This window comes from Pinus tabuliformis, chromosome 7 (assembly GCF_031772625.1).
Source record: "Pinus tabuliformis cultivar Carrire ecotype Pingquan chromosome 7, CPIR1, whole genome shotgun sequence".
In the NCBI taxonomy this organism is placed as follows: Eukaryota; Viridiplantae; Streptophyta; class Pinopsida; order Pinales; family Pinaceae; genus Pinus; species Pinus tabuliformis.
The window spans coordinates 1824872194-1824892177 of NC_142293.1; the positions used below are offsets into that span (position 1 = coordinate 1824872194).

Below are 19984 nucleotides of genomic sequence, written 5' to 3' on the forward strand. Positions count from 1 at the left end.
TACATAAAATTAGCATAAGTTTCCTTCTTAGATTCGATAGTCATAGCTTTTGTTTTGCCAGTGTTAACAATCATAGCCATGGCATAGAAAAAATACATTTATATAAATATTATTTTATTTAACCTCACAACTATTATCTTATAAAATATATTTATATAAATATTATTTTATTCCAATTAAAATTCTTATATTATAATATGAAATAATATATATATATATATATATATATATATTCCATTTTATTTCTCTCAATTAATTATGTCATGAGATCTTTGAATAACTATTCGTCTCAAAATATTTAATTTTAATGATGCAAGGTTTGAATGTATTCCAATGATACTAATAATCGGTTTAAAATCGATTAATTTTAATAATGTAGGTTTTGAATGTATTAATTTACTGGTTAATAGATGAGGTCTAGATTAAGATTTTTTTCTTTTACGAAAAGTCGAAGTTTTACGATTTTCTATCGGGTGATGAGACGGTTGCAAGATTCATTTTGAGTCACCCACCGAATCTAGTACCTCTAAGAATGAGCCTATTAGAGCCTATCTTTGTGCAAATGTGTTATCATCCACAAAATTTTCCATGGCGTACGTCTTTCGCCCAGCTCATGTATTGAGTCTCAAGCCATAACTAAAATGGATTTCGCTCACACGCATTTCGTAGGCTTAGCTAAATTTCCAAACCTCTGTTGTGATATTATTACAATCTCTACTCTAACAGTGCGAAGAATACCTTATTAAATCTTCCATGTGGATCTTTATGCAGGGTGGCTATTATGCTCTGGGGTCGTTATTTATCTCGCCAATTTTAAGTTTACTTTTAAATTTTGATTTATGATGAATTTTTAAGAATTTCTAGAATTTGTAAATTTAAATGGTATAATTTACATAATTTTAGTGTTATACTAGATTTATTTATATTTAATATATATTTAAAAATATTTTGAAAATTGTTTAATGGTAGATAAAGAAGGATGGGTATTTTGTTAAAATATCCTTTAATGTGAAGTCATTTGTTCAATTTCTCACACTATCAAACTGATATAGTGAACATGTTGAAAATGTAGTCTTGTCAAGTTTAAAAATAAATAAATAAAAACCTCTAAAATTAAAAGTATAACCAAACTCTAAAAAAACCCAAAGGTCTTAACATGAACATGTCAACACTAGGTCCATACAAGCTTATGAGGTATAATGAGATCTATATGCAAGTCATATTCTTTAATTAGTGCCTCTCAATGCACACTAATATATGAAAGAAAATGTCCTTTTGATCAAGTGAAGGGGCTAATCATCGAGATAAACAATCACATAGCTAATCTACTTTTGCAGGAAATAAGATTGTAGAAAATAAAGCTGCTAGAAATAAAGTTTGCAAACAAGTAAAATTTTTAGAAAGTAGAGTTGTAGGAAATGAAGAATATAATACTTTGCAAAGATTGGAACTAAATTATACTTGCAAGGAAATCAAACTATACTCTTCTCTTGTAGGAATGTACATTAAATCAAAACATAAAGAAGTAACAAGGAAATCTAGAGTGTTGTAATGTAATGTAACCCCTGTAGAGATGGTTGTCTTTTTCTCTGCCTCCTCTCATTCGATCATGTCAAAAATGGTTGTTCATAGTGTTTGATTCAAATCTCAACGAAGATCCCTCTAGGAGTTCGTCCCAAAATGTCAAAAATGGTGCTTCCTTCAACCCAGTGGGATCAAATCCTCGTTAAAATTGTCATTGGAAGCTTAAATACGGTGGAATGATTACAAAGGAGACATAACATAGAACTATTTGAGGCTAATCGCACAATCCCACGACCTCGGGTCCTGTGAACTCTTTAAAATTTCAATTAAAATCCATTACGAGAATTCGATCTTTAGGTATGGCACATGTACTTTTAACAAAGGAAAACCTCACAAATTTCTCTCACTCCCTCTGTCTCCTAACAGATCCAAAGGAAAAGAGTATTTATATCTCCTTTCAACCTCCTTTCCCTCTTCAAACCACTATTAGGGCTGTTTGCCTCCATAGCCTGGTAAGAAAGTATATATCCTCAATATTGAGGTTTAATATTTGTTCTTAGACCATGAACCCTTGGTTGACAAGATCCAAAACCCTAATAAATATTTTTCAAAAGGGCACTTTATATTTCATGTTTTGCATCTAGAAGAAGCTTAGGATCCCACAATATTGCAGTGTATTTAGAGTAGGTCTATAACAAAGAGAAACCAATTCATATTCCTCATCCTCCCTTTTTTTCATTCAACCATGGTTGGAAATACTATAATCAGAATGTAATGCACTATTTAAAATAGCCAAAATTTCAATTCCCTACAAAAATTTATGTAGATCCTGGATTAGAGTACATCATTGCTCTACCCTAAAAGCGACACAGTGATCACTTCTCTATCCACACGAGCTTAGAGTGATCATCCCATTAATGTTTCTTCTAGATGGCTTACATAAGAGTGATGAAGTTGTGCAATGAAATTAGGGTAGCCCCAATCCCAATATTAGATGTTAACAACAAAAAAGACAACTAGATTGAGGAAGAGTGCAAGAATTAAACCTACAAATAGTACTATTATGAATGATGCCATGAATCTCCCTGGATCTAGAATAGAAGGTTGGAAAAGTAGTGGATGTTCCCTTGAGTAGGTTAAATCTCCAAATTCCCAAAGTGAAAATGTTTCTCATTCCCTCAAATAGATTCTTTACCATGGGAAGTGGCTTGAAAAAATCTGTGTTCACATTAAGGTCATGTATTTTTACTTTTCCATTCGTTGTTTCATGGTTTTCTCTTCCATTTTTATGAGATTTCATGGCGACTAACATGAAATTGTATACCTATATTAACTATTATACACGCATTATGGGAGTTTTTAGGTCTAAAATATGCCTACTAAGGAAAATAATAAACAATATTTATGATTTTTTAAAGGAAAAGAAAGAAAAATACATTTCTTAATTGTATTTTTGAATTAACTCCTTAAACATTTTCTCAAATTTCAAGTGAGGGAAATCATTGGATGCTAAATTAGATTCTACATCCAGTGAATCCTCACTCTACATACTTTTGAGTGTATCGATATAGAGAAATAATTAAAATACATGAAAAATATGTTTCATGAAAGAATAAATTGTTTTCATGTATTTTCAAATTTTCTCACTATTGATCTACCGAAAAGTATGTAGAGTGGGTGTTAGTTGGATGCAGAATCCAATTTTTCATCGAACAATTTCCCACAATTGAAATTTGAGTAAAAATATAAGGATATAAGTTTTAAAGATGATTAAAAAAATTAGTTTTCTTTTTCCCTCTAAAAATATTTACCCTAGGGGATGGTATCCTCATCTTTGCATCCTATTGTTTCTTCTATAGTTGATTTTGTTTGTACATTTTTCAGTTTCAAACCCATTTTTAACCTCAAAATTCCCTTAATGGATACAACTTAGAAACAATTATTATGTGTGACATCCATTGTTAATTATGCACATTTTACTAAATACTAGAATCTAGGGGTAGTTTTATCTCCATCTATTCAATTATATTATTGACCATATATGTTCGCAGCAATGTGCCTTAGGATCAACCCCGCTATGATATGTAATTACCCATTCTCATTTTTCATGTTGTAACTTGTACAGTAGCTACCAACTCTTCATGGAAATCTTATATTAACACCCAATTTCCGTTTTGATGCCCATTCTTTGACATTAAGTTGTCTACAGACTCTCGAATAAACCTACCATGACATGTAGTTGAGCTTCATTATTATTGCTTTATCTATATCTTATCAATATCCCAAGGAGGTTTCCAAAATTTCTACTTTGTCAAATGGTTGTATGTGTGTATCAATGCTAAATTCTAATTCCCTACTACTATGTTGGTATTTAATTTTCTTTCACTAGCCATTATTGTAGCCACACATGGATTCTTTCAATTAAAATTAGTTTTTCCTCCATTTTGTGCCCTTACCTTGCCTAGAGAGACTACTGCAATTAGTGGTTTTACATTGTAGCCTCTTTGCTTCACTTCATTTAGCCTTGCTCCACCAATATGGAACTAGATGCATATCCATTTACCACTCATTTGTCCATTCCAATCTTCCTTTTTTTCCTTCTTATGCTCATTAAAACTTGAAAGGAAATCAACTCACTCTTCCATATTTCTTGTGGTAATAAAAAAATGAGAAGGATATTGCGCATCATTTTACCTATATTTCAAGATTTTTAAAAACTCACAAAAAAGACACCATTTGAAGAAAAGTACTAACTCTTCTTCTATCTCATTATACCATGAAGAACGCATCCCATTGAGGATAGTTTTACCTCTTTTTCAGGCTCATTAAAATTGAATAAATATTACACTATTGAGTTTACTTACTTTATCCTTAATGCCATTTAATCAATGAATGAGATACTAGAAAGGGACTCATGGGATCATTGAAATCTATATCAATAAGTGGAAAATGTTAGCCACATCATCTTGAACATCACTCATGTTTTCATTATTTTTCTATAAATGTGTTATAGCTTGGATTGGAGGCATGCCCTACATATGACTCATTTACACCTTCAATAAGTTACTCTTCCAATCATTATAAAGCATGGTTCAATTCCTCTTGCATTTTTTTATGATATGGCATGGTTATTATTAGTAAATATTTCCAATATATTCTTATGTTGTGGATAATATGTTCAAGGGATGTTTAATAACGAGTCATTCACTTACAATTTTTTTGACCTTCAATTTCGACCACCCCTGTATCAATTGTAATCAATGGCTCTATCTCTTCACATCATCAATCACTCTATGTGTTATTTAATTAATGGGAGGTACATCAAGGTAATCTTGTGAAAAATGTCTTCTTATAGACCTCAACTTATTATTTGGGAAGTGCATCTAGAACATAGCTAGTACATTGGAGACTGCAGTTGGTAGTGGTAGGTTTTCTCATGATCAACAATCAATCTACCTGATAGACTCTATAACAATCATGTCTAGGAATTTTCAACATTAGCTACTCCATTCACACTTTCTAGGTTGTGTTAAGTACCTTGGGGTTCATTTCATCATTGGTGGGTCCCCTCACATATGTTAATGGTATACCTTAATGAAATTGATAATCATATGATTTATACCTTTCTTAACACTATCTCATTTTTTCGCATGAAATAGAATGATACCATCAATGTTGGGACAAAGAATTTTGGCTTGGGGTCATCTCACTCATATATGATACCCCTCTCAAGCTATGATGGAGTATTTCATTATAATATGAATTTTGAAGAGAACTTGGGGTATTATCATTCATGTCCAATGTCTTATTTATGTATACTATGATATAAGTCCACATTATATTTACTCCTTCTGATGATCTCTTCCTTGATGGAAAGGACCCACAATGCATTACTTCAAAGCCATGTCTTCTCTTTTCATGTCATGGAACCACAATGTATTGTGTTGGAATTCATGCTTTCTTATCTCTTGTACCAAGCATAGATATTCCTACATTAGGGATGATATATATGATTTGTTGAAATAATTACAATTCCTAGTTGGATTCTTGTTGTTTAGATCATTACTATAAATACTATAAAATTTACAATCTCATAATGTGTTTTTTCCATCGAATTACCTTCTAATGTTGCATAATATGGGGAATCTATTACAACCTTATTTTTACCTCATCAATTTTTTTTAAAATAATTCCCTGTTACCTAGTTGGCACATTGGATTTCTACCCTAGGAAAGCTCAATTTTTCTGCTTCATTGCTCCCCTTCTGACTCGCAAGGAATGATGGATTACATCATTTCTCTTTGAAAGGAATGATTATATTTCTAAGATTTTAGACTTACTAATTTAGAAGGAGATCCCTTTGAGAAGGTTTGAATTGCTTCATTTAATGCCATGAGAATTTTTATTGGACTCTAAATTCTCTAGACCCAATGAATCGAGGTTCATCCTCTACTCCTCTAGACAACTTTACATAATGATTCCATTACTAAGGGAGATAAAAACCATAGAGATATTTAAGTAAATTCTATTAAAATTCTCATAAAGCCTTGTTTCCATCATAAGGTATCCTTACTTCTAAACCCTAACTAGGGAAGAGCTAGTGTTAAGGAGCCTTAAAGTGTTATCATTCACTCAAGGTATGTTGTATTATCGTTCTTCCATTTTAATGTAGATTTCATTTGTTCCTCCCCAATATTTATTGTTCAATGCACGATTGTAATTGGATCTATATTGATCTTGAGCGATCTGGTGTAGATCTATTATATCTCTAACAAATTAGTGATAAGAAGGTAGATTTAAGTTTCTTATTATCTTATGTGTGTAGGATATGAGAATTTGGTGTGGGGACAAGATATATCAGAGCTAGAGTATTGCTAAAAAGGTATATATAGGTTTCTTGTTGTATTATATGTGTATGATATAGGTATTTGTTGTGGAGACAAAATCTCTAGGAGCTGGAGCAAGAGCTTCTACAATAATGCTAGTTAAGATTACTTATGGAATTCGGTAAAAGGTACATCATTTATTCCCTCATCTCTTTTGTTGTATGTAAAAGAGTTTTAGAGAATAGAGTGAGGAGAAATAGTGAATGGAATATCCTTGTTCTTAGATCCTGTGTAAATATGTTGAGAAGTCCACCTATTTATAGGAGGGAAGATGTTTACTTTGGCTAAATCCTAGGTATATATTCTTGCTGATGTGGTGGAGAAAATATGCATTTTATGGATGCAATTGCAAGCCCCTATGCAACTCATTATTCCTTAGGAGAAATTCAAATCACTATAGGTGTAAGTGGCCAAGAAGAAATAGTCTCTAACCATGCTCAGTCTAGTAACATGCAAATATCTGATGATTGAAATTACAATATTGAAGCACAAACTCAACAAGTCTAGAAACAAAAAATAAATTCTTTCTAAAGGAGGCAGAAAAGCCCAAGATAAATCATAGGAAAATCACCTAGAGACACATAAATCCAAAATACTACATCCCCGATAATCTATTCTAGCAATGATCTTAATCCAAACATTGCAAATGCAACCAACAAGATTATCAATTTTATCATAGAAGGTCTTAAAATTGATGTTGTTATAAAAATGGTAGCAACAAGGTAGGATGAAGAGCTAATAGAGTAGTGGCCCAATGTTGAAAGGATGAATGGGCAACAAAAATTCCACTGAAGATATTTAAAATTGTTAATCCAGCTAAGATTGTTTTGACTCATCATGACCCTCCAAGAATGCACCTCACCCCTTGATAGTCTATGATTATGTCTCTAGGCTGAGCATACCTTCCTTGAGGAAAATATTTCACCATGTCCAGGAGGATTATGGAAGAGAAACATATAATAATGGCCAAATCATGTCATAACATGTGAATGAAATGAAGGGCATTAGTAGCACCTAAATTGATGAGCATGGGAACCAACCACCTTGTCGAAACTTAAATTCTCCTTGAACATGACAATGGATATTACGCGATTGGTTGGAAATAAATGTTAGTATTAATAATAATCTTGTCCATTTGTCATGAATTGATAAATTGGAATAGTGGTGTTTTTAAGTGTTGAGGTTGTGGAATACATGATAATATTTCACAATTGGAATGTATGTTGATACGAGATGAACCATGTGGAAGGTACAACTTAATTTGGAGCCTTTTTAAGCATTGTCAACCTAAACATTCTTTCTAGTGTTTTTAAAGTCACCAAGAATAATTAGTTCTAGAGGGTCTAGAGAAGTGGTTAATTTTACTTGAAGCAAAGCATATGCTTCTACTTGGTTACTAGAGGCCAAGCTAAGAGTCCATGAGAAGGTAAATTTATTAGGAGTTGTCTTTAGTGCGACTTTTTGGAGATTCCGGTGACGGAATCTGGCAGAAAAAATTGAGGTTAAATCTTGATTTGTTTTATTTAAAATGGTTTTTTAACTGCATATTTGGATTCAACACCCTGAAAAACCCCTAGGACGCTTTGATTGTGCAGAAATTACCTATCAACCTGCTATTTCAATAAATTGTTGCCGGATTTTAGAGAAATTTGACTGGAAAAACCCACCGGAAAAGCTTCCAAAAAATCTCACTAAATACAACTGCAATTTATTATTTCCTCTAAGGTTAATGAGAAACCTTCTTGCACCTACCTCCCTAGGGTGATGATGACTATAATTACTATTCACTAAGACACACTTTAATTTATGGATAAGAAAGAAATAATTTCTTTTTATTATAAAAAAATAATTATATTTTTTAAAATATTCAGAACAAAGGTTTTTACATATCTATGATGTTGATTATTTAACACGATTTTTTCGCTATAGTGTTCATGACTTGGAGGACTAGCTTGTGGTCTAATAAATTGTTACATGGGGGCATCTAAACAATCAAAATCACTCAAGAATCACAATCCGTATAGGCCACATCAATTTTTAACATGGATGTCTTCTTAGTTAATGTGGAGTTTCAAACATAGGTCAATGTGAAGGCCCCTCAAAGCCAATCACATTTTTTCCTAAATTTACTTTTAAATCAAGTGTCTCAACTTTAATTTTTTTAATTTATTAATATTGTGTTATTGTATATACTCAATTATATAAGATTTTAAAATGAATTAGAAAGTTATTTTTTTAATAAAAATCTTAATTAATGTGATTGTATGTTTTCTCAATTATAGTAATATTTTTCTATATTATAATTGATGATGATATTGATTATTGTTGTTATTATTGATTAAAATTAAATTGATTTTTTCTTTCTTAATTATATATTCACGTACTAAAATTGGAAAATTTTATTATAATATAAACATTACTATTAAAGTTAAAAAGGAGTCTCCTCACGAGGGAAGAATAAAAAAAAAAAAAAAATATTATGCAATGTTTTGATAACACTCATGTTCATGAATTATTAATTGCCCTAATTCTTAATTTGTGCCAAGATTTAATTATGTGTTTGCATATTCATACAACATGAAACAATTGCACCTATTCAAAACTTTCCTTAAGAGTTCTAATTATAAAGAAAATTACAGTCATTTAAAATGGTACCATAAATCATATGCCCAATGATATTTGTGGAATCCCTAAATACCAATAACTTATCTATATTTCATTGGTATGCCAATGACAAACGTTACTCACTTCTATCATCAACCCCTCTCCCCTAAATTTGAACCTAAAACATAATGGAGACAAACCCCATTCACATGAATTGATCGACACCCTATAAACTTATCTATATTTTATTAAAATCATATTAAGAAATTTAAAAAGTTTTTATGATTTTTTTTAATATAACTTAAATTTAAATAATTAATCATTTTTCAATCCATAAATCCAAAACGTTAAAACTTTATTTATATATATATATATATATATATATATATATATGGATTAAAAATATATTTTAAATAATTTAAAAATACTATAAACAATAAACATAAAATAATTAGAATTACCATCTAAATCATGTTTTATAATATAATATTAAATATCTACAAAATGCCAATTTAATTAATTTGATTTGAAATTTCCGTGCACAAAAACGTGAAAAAATGATGTATTCTTATTTCTAGAATATTTTGAAATGTGAGATACAGAAATGATGTCAAACACCTGTCCACATGGCTGCTCTCCGTAGGATCGGGAGATATGTGCAATTAACATAAGTTCAGCAAAAACAACGAGAAGCATCTCCGATATGATATTTCAGTCCAATAAAACGTTAAAGAAACGAGCATCCCGATGACATAGAAGAGAAGGTTGGCAGAAGACGTAGAAGAGAAGCGTGGCTGATGACGTTACAATATTCTCTGGTGGTGGGTTTGTGTCGTCGATGCCGTATCTCAAAACAAGAGGCAGCCAACGGTATTGTGTTTGCAATTTTCCAGGATGTTTTTGATTCCATAGTTTATCTTGACAGATAATGGAAATTTTAGTTTAAATTTTGAGAAATTTAGGTATATTCTACAAATTTCTGTTTATGTTGAATCTATTTCTATTATAAAAACAAGATTCAATACTCCTTTCAAAGTTTTTCCTCTTATATTTCGAACCCAAAACAGTGTGCGGTTTCTCTCAATCCCGGCTGTTGTTTTATCCTATAACTATTTCATTAAACGAGTAAGATAAATATATGTGATATATAGGCTCATTGAGGGCATCATTATTTAGACATATAGTGCACCTTCGATATTTTCACTGCAAACAGATTACATGGACTCCCCCGCTATTGCCGCAGACTTGGCCTCTGATCAGGAGTTCTCAGTCGATGCCCACAACCCTCAAAAATCACGTGGTGATCAGAAACAGCAGACCCCGCGCCAACTGATAATCCCCCCAAGGTTTAGATCTGCCATTACAACAACACATTTTCTTGTTACAGATATTTGATTTTCAGGGTTGCTTACTGACCATGAAATTCTCATTGGTTTTGCATTGCAGTGTAAGTGTTTTGTGTTCTTCCTGCGCGCAGCAGAGGGTCAAGAGCGAGTGGAATTTCAATATAGAAGATGGGGTGCCTGTTAACAAGAGGAACAGTACATCGTCTGAAATAGGAGATTTGAAGAAAGACAACGATAGAGCAGACAAAAGACAAAAGATGCGGAGGAACATGGGAAGAGTATTATATCACAGATCGCTCCCTGTGCTTCCTTCTCCTTGAAACTGTCTCCCTTATAAAATTTTCGATTATATTTTGGAATCTAATAAACAGAAGCCACTTCATTTCGAAATATTTCTGAATCCACAATCGAGATAAGTTCATGATCTCAGAGTTTCAGTGAACTAACTAACCCATACAAATATCTCTATGAAGGATTGTATTGAAGATGGAATGGTTACCATTAAGTTTCATGTACGGTAATATAAAGAAGGATGCGTTAAGTTCAAGTTCTGTTGTACTTAAAACATGAGTTATTGAAGTTGTTCCAGTAAATCATGGATGCACAAATTAAGTACAAAATAATGCTTTAATGCACAAATTAACTACAAAATGAAACTGAACATGTTCTGACCCCATAGATACATATATATAACAACAAAATCACTATCCATTCATGTTTCACTTTTCTCCGTATCGATGAAATTGAAAGTTAATCATGCAATACCAATTAAACAAAAAAGAACTGTTGAACGGAGAGGGGAAAATCCCTTTTTAGCTCATAGATCATAGTAATGCGAAGACATCAAATTGACTAAAAGAAAATGGGGTTCAGTACATACAACATCTTAAATTCTGATTTTTAAAATACATTATTGAGTGATAGGAAAGCACACAAAATATTGTTTATCTTAAATTTTTAATGGCCGAAGATATGTGCTCTTAATTACAATATCTAACTTTCATCTTTACTTTTCGGAACTGATAGCAGTGAAAATTGAATAATGTAGATTTATTCTATATTTATAGGAGATAATGTTATATATAAATACATTTATTGTTGTTTCAAGATAGGTAAATTAACATGGAATCACAATCACTTGGTTAAGAGAATATCTCAACCACACACCAAACTATTAAACATCTAGATATAACAACCTAAGGAATAGGAACAGACTCCTGTAGATAGAATAAATCACAAATGAGACAACTAAGAAATACAATTTCCAAGTATATCACCCTAATCACAAATTTCAATTTGTGAAATTTTACTCTCATAAACTAATAAATATATCAGTTAACTAATCACTAATTATATAATACTTCCCATCTGTTATTCACTAGTTAGATAATACTTCCAATCTGTCACTTCATCAATGATCAATTTCCTAATGCATCTCCGTATTTGAAGATGCTTTAAAGCCCTAACCATGCCTGACAAATCAAAGCATTAAAGCATGTCGTGTGAGCTAGAAAATGGTTTTGTTTTTCATATGAAAAGTGTTGGTTGTGGTGGTAATATCAATGTATGTGACACTATACAAATCCCACTCCCACCATATGTTGATGAGGAACAAATGATTGATGCTTCTCACACCACATTCAGTTTCTACTGATGAAGGAGAAAAAGCTGATGCTTCTTACAAGAGCCGCATAAAATTGTAATAGTAAAAGCATAACAAAAATTAAACTTTATGCCATCCAAATCCAAATCCAAATCCCCGGCTCCGAATCCATGTAATCAACAAACAATCCTTTAGTTTGCAAGAATACTCAATCCCATAGCTGATAATTACCTACACTATATGTTATTATGATTGTTGCAACGTTACAATGAGATTTGCCATGATTATGCATGCTTCGTGAAACAAGGCTATCAAAAAATATAAATGGCCCCAGCTATGTGAACATAATTTAGAATGTCCACTATTTGTGTTTACAACATAACATCAAAAAATTGGAGCACACATTTTCATTAACTTGGAGGCCGATAACAAGGTGTTACTGCAGGCTTACAGGCTTCCATGAGAAACTTGGAATGTTCCATGTCAAATCTGATTAGGGTAATATTTAGGTTGAGATAAAATGTACTATTTTCTAAAAGTTAAATTGAATTATTATATATATATATATATATATATATATATATATATATATTTTAAAGTAAATCACCATTTCAAAGCTCTTAATCTACATCGTACCATTATATTGTTTCTCTTCTGAGTAATCTAGATTGTACCATTATATGGTTTCTCTTCCTTATTGAAGGAGAATTTTTAGAGACTTGACCCAATTTGGCCATTTCCAAGCATTAAATGAATGATGTTATATGGAGGGGAAAAACTTTTTCCCTTGAGTGGGTACTATTCTACACAAAGAACTTTCTAATGGTGCAAGAATCACTTTAATAAGTGCATAAAAGTTATGTTTAAATTATGTTGGCATATTGTGATTGACCGCCATAATTGTAGGGGATACCACATTAAGAGCTAGTCAAGTGGGCCCTATGGAGAAGACTCAATTTGTAATTTATAATGTAGGGATGAATGGGTCAAATTTAACAAGTAGTTTGTTATCCAACCATATTATAATCAGGGCACTAGAATGAAAAGGGGTTTCATTCTATTTTCATCAAGTTGGTTTTCAAATAAAATTAATATAACTACACCCAAAGAGTTTTCACAATTAGAATTATGATTATATTTTTTATTTTTCAAAGAACATTATCTAGTAAGCTAGTTTTCAAATATTCCAAAGTATAATGTTTCCAAAAAACATGTTTTCACAAACAAATTTATTATGGAAAAGAATAGAATAACAAGAAGGCTCAAAATTATTAGTGAGTTGAATGACCTTATTATATGCGTTCAAGATGGTCAGCGCAAGAAGTAGAGAGTGATTATGGTAAATTTTTGGTTTAAAATATTAAACTTTGATGAAAACATTATAAGCAAAGGAGCTTCAGAGACTTAATCATGCAATTATTTTCAACGAGCACGAAGGAAATGCATGAGCGTACCATGGTACTAATGAATGAGAAAGATGAATAATATGTCTCATGAAAAGATTTATTTATAGAAATGGTACTAGAAATCTGGTAATGGAACTTGATTATTAGAAAATTGGGGTTTACTTGATTTTCACAAAAAAATGTTCTTTTTCTTTTTCTTTGATCCATCGATAGTATTGATTAAAATTTTTGGTGTTTTTGTCCTTAGCTGAGACACTATTGGTGCAAGCTTATAATAATTTAATCCTAGAATCATATTGCATAGAAGGAATCAACATAACCTGTTATAACTCTGAGAGAGTATGCCTTTGTGTGAAATGTTGTCTTCAAAAATGCGTTTATGAATAGATTGACCTACTTGTTCATCTAAGAACTTGTGAGAGCAAGTAATTACCTACAACAAAACATGAGATCTTGGAAGAAGGAAGGTGACCAATCTTTCTTCGCCTAATATATATAAGAAACTCACAAATAGTGATAATAAGATAGATCCAAAGAAAGAAAAACAAATAAATTCAATATATTTTACTTTCTAAGAACTGTTGGCCAACTGGACTACCTAACAATGTTTTTCTAATAACTTATTTATGTGGTGTCAAATCAAATTTATTCCAAATCCAAAATAAGGTATAACCATACTAGATATCTCTAGTAGAAATAGGTTTTGAAAATTCCATGATATGTTATTCCAAATCTTGTGTTGTTTTTTATCTTTGACCTAGACCAATAGTCGTTGTTTTGTGTATAATCTTTTAATTTTTTAATGGATTCTAGTAATTCCAATTGGATTTGAAACAAGATCCTTGTAGGTATATCCAATATAAATAGTTTTGGAAAATAAAATAAATGATAGGTCAAATATGTCAGTGAATAGACTAGCAAATAGAGTTTAAATAGTATAGATTTGGGATAACCATTAGTATTTCAAGCATAAATTTCTCATATGGAACTAAAATTAAGTGATAATAATTGTGGTGTAAACTAGACTTGTAGGAGGATTCACCATAGAAAATTTTTTGAAATATATATTCATTTAGGGATCCCAAAATTGATTGTCCCAACATTGTCCTTGTTTTTTTTTGTTTGACATTGAATGACTATTTCAACCATAATTTTTTTTTTATATCCAATTGGGAAATAAAAATTGGTTTAGATACGAGATTACAATGATATAGAAACATATTTTAAAAAAATTCCCTTATGGTCTCCCAAAGCAACAATGATTCAACTCTATTTTACTAAACTTTTTAAGCCAACATGCTAGAAAATTATGGTTAGCCTTTTGTTCAAAATATGGTACAATAATAATGAGATGGTAACAATGGGATTTTGACATAACCATTATGGGAGTCCACAATGTGCCTCGTTACAAGAAAAATACTGTGGTGATGTTGTGGAAGTCTATTTTTAGAGAATTTGTAGAAACAACGTTGTGGAAAAACAATTAGCTAAATTTTTCATGTAAGTACAAACTTTGATTTGGATTGATGATTGTCTTATAATTTACTTGTTAGAATATGATTTAAAACAATAGAATAGCTAGGAACCAACTATACCATTGGGAAAAACACTAGTATGAGTTTACCAAGAATCGATTGTACTAGGGAAAAACATGAGCAATGATGTATAGGGTGAACTATTTGTCATCCTATGGATATATTTCCATCTAGAAAGACACCTAGGTATGGAGCCATGAATCTCACAATTATATAGGAGAATGTTATAGATATATGATGTACCAACATAAATCCTGCATTTTTCATAAAGTATCAGTCATTCACCAAGAAAAAATTAGAGAAGATGAAACATGAAAGTATGTGGAGAGAATTTGGATTGTCTATGAAATGATGATACTCATTTATTTTCTTTAAATGCTATGACTAGGAGAAATATACCAGTTGGGAACAAACCATACTATTGGTCCAATGTTGGGATACATTTACGAGGAATTTGTTGTACTCCAAGGCCAAACATCAAAATTAATGTAAGGACTAAACCATTAGATATTCTATGGACATATTCCCATTTACCAAGTCACATAATTATCTAACCATGATGCAAACCAATTCTATAGCATAATTGTTTAGATATAGGATGTGCGAATGCCTATCCTACATTTTGTTGTGCACCCACACTGAGGACTTATAGTGTAGTATTCTTTCACAAAGAATAAAATAAAGGAGATGATACATGTAACCACACCCTACCAATTAGGCTCAAATACTATTCCCAGCCATTAACATCTTAAACATTGAATTGTTACATCACTATATATTTTCCAAAAAAATAAAGACTAGGCATACTGTAGAAAATAACCATGGATTAGTAGATGAAAGGAATGAGGGGAAAGGATAGGGAATAATGAGAAAGAAAAATGTCAAGAGATAAGAATATAGAGATTTTACAATAGAAAAATTGTGATTTGAAAAGCTACCAAAACCATGATATCAATAATGATTCACATACCTTAATAATCAATATATACTCAATCTTTGAAGGTTTTGACACACCCTTTGTTCCCGTTCATTCACCAATGCTTTTCTTTCATCCTCTCAATATTCTTGCAAAAAAGAGGTTAGCAATGCTGATGGATCTTGCTGTGACACAAAACTAATAAAATAATGCATCTAAATAACGTATATCATGTGCTTTAGAAAAAACAAGTTACACATTAAAAAATATGAAATTCAAATTAATGCAGTAATTAAAATGTTCCTTTGGTAAATCCCAAACAATATTGCTGGAAATAATGGTCCTTTTAATCATATCCCTAATTTATTTAGAAACACAATCAGAATTATATGCAATTAATTATTAATATAGGGTTCCTATGAAACTTTCAAGTTACCATGCACTGTATATGTAGACTATACTTTGTATTCCACTTATTTGCTTTATGGTTATGATCTCAATGATGGATTTTGCGAAGGGATTATAGTATCTCTCAAGCATGGCCAAGTTCAACAAATTTAGAAGTAAAGTGGTTATGGTTACTTGTAGGAAAGTAAACACACTTGTAAGAAATAAACTTCCCTCATGCTAAAAGGAAACACACATGTTGGATATAAACAAAACACACTTCTAGAAAGGAATGGGTGACTTATGCTAATTCCCTCTCTTAACCACTCATGGAGACCATGGTCCAACCCTTGCCAAGAGTTTATTATTTTTACTTAGACTAACAAATCAAATAATTCTGTTTAAGCTCATTGATTCAAAAAACATAAAATAATGTGAACCAATCCAAAATAAAAGAAAAATAAATAAATAAATGTATAGCCAACTGCATAAAAAAATAAAAATAATCACACACGAGTTATTGAATTGCATGAACAAATAGAATCATACCACAAAGATCTAGTTATGGAAATGAATAATATAAATCCTAAGCAAATAGATAAACACACAATTAAATTATGCAGCAAGAATTTAAAGAAGCTATCTAAACTGCAAAACACTATATTCTATTGGAGTGTTCCCTACCTCCATAAAGGAAAGTGTCTATATTACTTTATGGAAACACTCACTACATTGATAATACAAATTAATTTAGTTGAGATAATTAGAAGAAATCAATATATTATAAATATAAAAATGAAATCAAATTAATTAATTAAATCACACGCCATGGAAATTATATATAATTAAATAAAAGCTCAATATTTATCAATTATTCCATTATCATTCAGACATATCCCTAAGAGTCCTCCTCAAATGATAGAGAGAGTAGATACCATTTTTAGGATTAATTGTGTAAAGTAGGTTATTAAACAATGACCACATGCATGTGTATTATTCCTAACATACATTTTTCTCATGATTTTGAATGGTCCATATAGCACTCGTTTCTTCAAGATATGCTCACAGGGGTTTCGAAGTGGGATTTATGCTAGCAAAATAAATCACATAGCAATAATCATCACCTCTAGGGATTTCACCTAGGAACTAGGACATCCAAGGACATCACCCATCTTGTTCTCAGCTATGGAATTTTATCTATAATGAATCCCACCTGATCAAGTATTATGCCACATGAATATTTAGTTATAGATGCCTTCACTCTTTTTTATTTAAGCATGGCTATTTCATAATGCAACATATTAGATATCATTTTAGAGATTTACTGCATAGAGTAAGTCATTAAGATATGATCGTATCCATGAGTATTAGTCTTAGCAAACCATGTTTTCCACATAGTACTCATTGCATCCGTGATGCCCATAGGGGTGAAGAATTTTGATTGATACTATCAAAATCAATAACATGGCATCAATCATCACCTTTGGGACTTGTGGCAATACCCAATACTTCATGGGAGGTCGCTTTCATAGTGAAACATATTATATTTCATTTTCGGGATTAACTACAAAGAGTAAGTCATCAAAGTATGACCATCTTATGAGCATTAGTCTTAACTAACAAAATTTCTCATGCTTTTTAATAGTCCACATAACACTAATTGCATCAGGTGATGCTCTTAATGGGAAGAAGTGGAAATTATACAAGCGAAATAAAGCACATAATATGAATCATCACCTCATGGGCTTGTGCTTGGTAACGAGGACTACCTAGGAGGTCACCCATTCCAAAACTCCTCTAACTCAAATAGGCTAACTATGTCATTTTCCCCAGAATTATGCCCACTTAGCTTGCCAACACATTTGCAAAAATCTTAGAAAGTATTATGTAATATTAACTTAATTGCAAAGAGTAAGTCATTAAAATATGACCATCTCTATGAGCACTGGTCTTAACTGACCAAATTTACCATGATTTTTAATAGTCCTCATAACACTCATTGTGTTAGGTGATGCTCAAAATGGGAAGGAAGTATAAATGACACTAGATAAATAAATCATGTAATATCAACCATCACTTCAAGAGCTTGCACCTAGTATAAAGGACTATCCTGGAGGTCACCCATTTCAAAACTCCTCTTGCTAAAACATGCTTAATTGTGTAGATTTCCGCACAATCAAGCCCATTTAGATTCCTACCCCATTTTCACAATCTTAGCAAGTATTATTCAATATTAACTATTGTTTTATAGAACCCTTCACTATTTTTATTTAAGCATGGGGATTTCATAGTGTAACATATTATATATCATTTTCAGGATTAAATGTAGAGAGTAAGTAATTAAACTATGACCATTTTTGTGAGTATTAGTCTTAACTAGCCAAATTTCACATGATTTTTAATAGTCCACATAACATTCATTGCATCAGTTGATGGTCACAATGGGGAAGAAGTGGAAATGATACTAAGAACATAAATCACATAACATCAATCATCACTCAAGGGCTTCCATCTGGTAACTAGTACTACCCGGGAGGTTGTGCGCTCTAAAAATCCTCTAGCTCAAACCTGCTTAACTGTGGAGTGTTTCCCACAACCACTCCCACCTAGGTTGCTACCCCATTTGAAAAATATTAGAAAGTGTTATGTAATATTAATTATTGAGTTAAAGCTCCATTCATGATTTTCACTTAACCATGAGGCTTTCATAGTGCAACATATTATATATCATTTCCAAGATTGATTGCATAGAGTAAGCCATTAAAATATGGCCATATCCATGAGTTTTAGCGTCAACTGACTAAATTGCTCATGACTTTGAATAGTCCACAAAACATTCATTATGTCAGGGTGATGCTCATATCGATGATGAATTTGAATATATCTCAGTGAAGTAAATCACATAGGATCAATCATCACTTCAATAGCTTTCACCTAGTATCCAAGAATTCCCAACATGTTACCCATTTGAAGACTCCATAGGCTTGAGCATCCTAAACATGGATTTATCTTGCAACCAAGCTCACATAGCTAGCTACCTCATTTGAAAAAACTTAGAAACTATTATGCCATATGAACTATTTGCTTATACCTCCCTTCACTCTTTCTATTTAAACTATTGAATTGTGTTGTCACTAATGCCAACGCGAGTCCTTGAACACTCTTAATATTTTTCTATATTGCATTGATTTAGGCTCAAATGGTCAAGAAGCCCTCAAGCCCTTCATGTCCTCTAGTTGATGAGGAATTTGGTTAAGAATGTTAGCTTCCCTTCATGTCCTCTAGTTGATGAGGAATTTGGTTAAGAATCTTAGTCTTTTTAGGCTCAATATCATAGTCAAATTATTCTCCTCATCATGCCAATTCCAACGATATATGGCTCATCACAAGACTCCTCGTAATTTGAAATATATTCCAATTCAAAGTTTGTGTCCCACTCTTGTGGTAAAAATCCCCAAAAGGAGATCATGTAGCATCATATCATTCACTACAAAATTTGCTCCAAAATGTAAAGTTAAGAGGGAATTTCATTGAAGAATTAAATCAATATTACTATGGAAAAACTTACCTTGTCGATGTGAGCAAAATGTAAATTCAATTCCAAGTGCATGTTGGCCTAAATTGAAGAAGGGGTTTTGGGCTCCAAAATTTAAATTTTCAAAATTATTTTTTCCTCATTCATAAAGTCAACCAAATGAATGAGCTCTCTCCCTATCTATAATTAAGTGGAGGATCCTCCTCCAAAGAGTAAGAATAAAAAACATATATTATGAAATC

General features: G+C 31.6%; 1 protein-coding gene across 1 annotated transcript; it reads left to right on the forward strand.

Annotated features, from left to right (window-relative positions):
* Positions 1-10178: 10178 nt before the first annotated feature.
* Positions 10179-10890, forward strand: LOC149255678 (uncharacterized). The gene is made up of 2 exons (XM_089457278.1): positions 10179-10360; positions 10461-10890. The coding sequence occupies exons 1-2, from the start codon at positions 10233-10235 to the stop codon at positions 10678-10680; spliced, it is 348 nt and encodes a 115-aa protein (XP_089313404.1). The 5' UTR covers positions 10179-10232; the 3' UTR covers positions 10681-10890.
* The last annotated feature ends 9094 nt before the right edge of the window (positions 10891-19984 follow it).

What these genes read in the sequence shown, in the direction of transcription:
- LOC149255678 (XM_089457278.1), top strand. Translation starts at nt 10,233, where the DNA reads ATGGACTCCCCCGCTATTGCCGCAGACTTGGCCTCTGATCAGGAGTTC. An exon ending in CAACTGATAATCCCCCCAAG is followed by an intron (nt 10,361 to 10,460) that starts GTTTAGATCTGC and finishes TTTGCATTGCAG; the next exon opens with TGTAAGTGTTTTGTGTTCTT.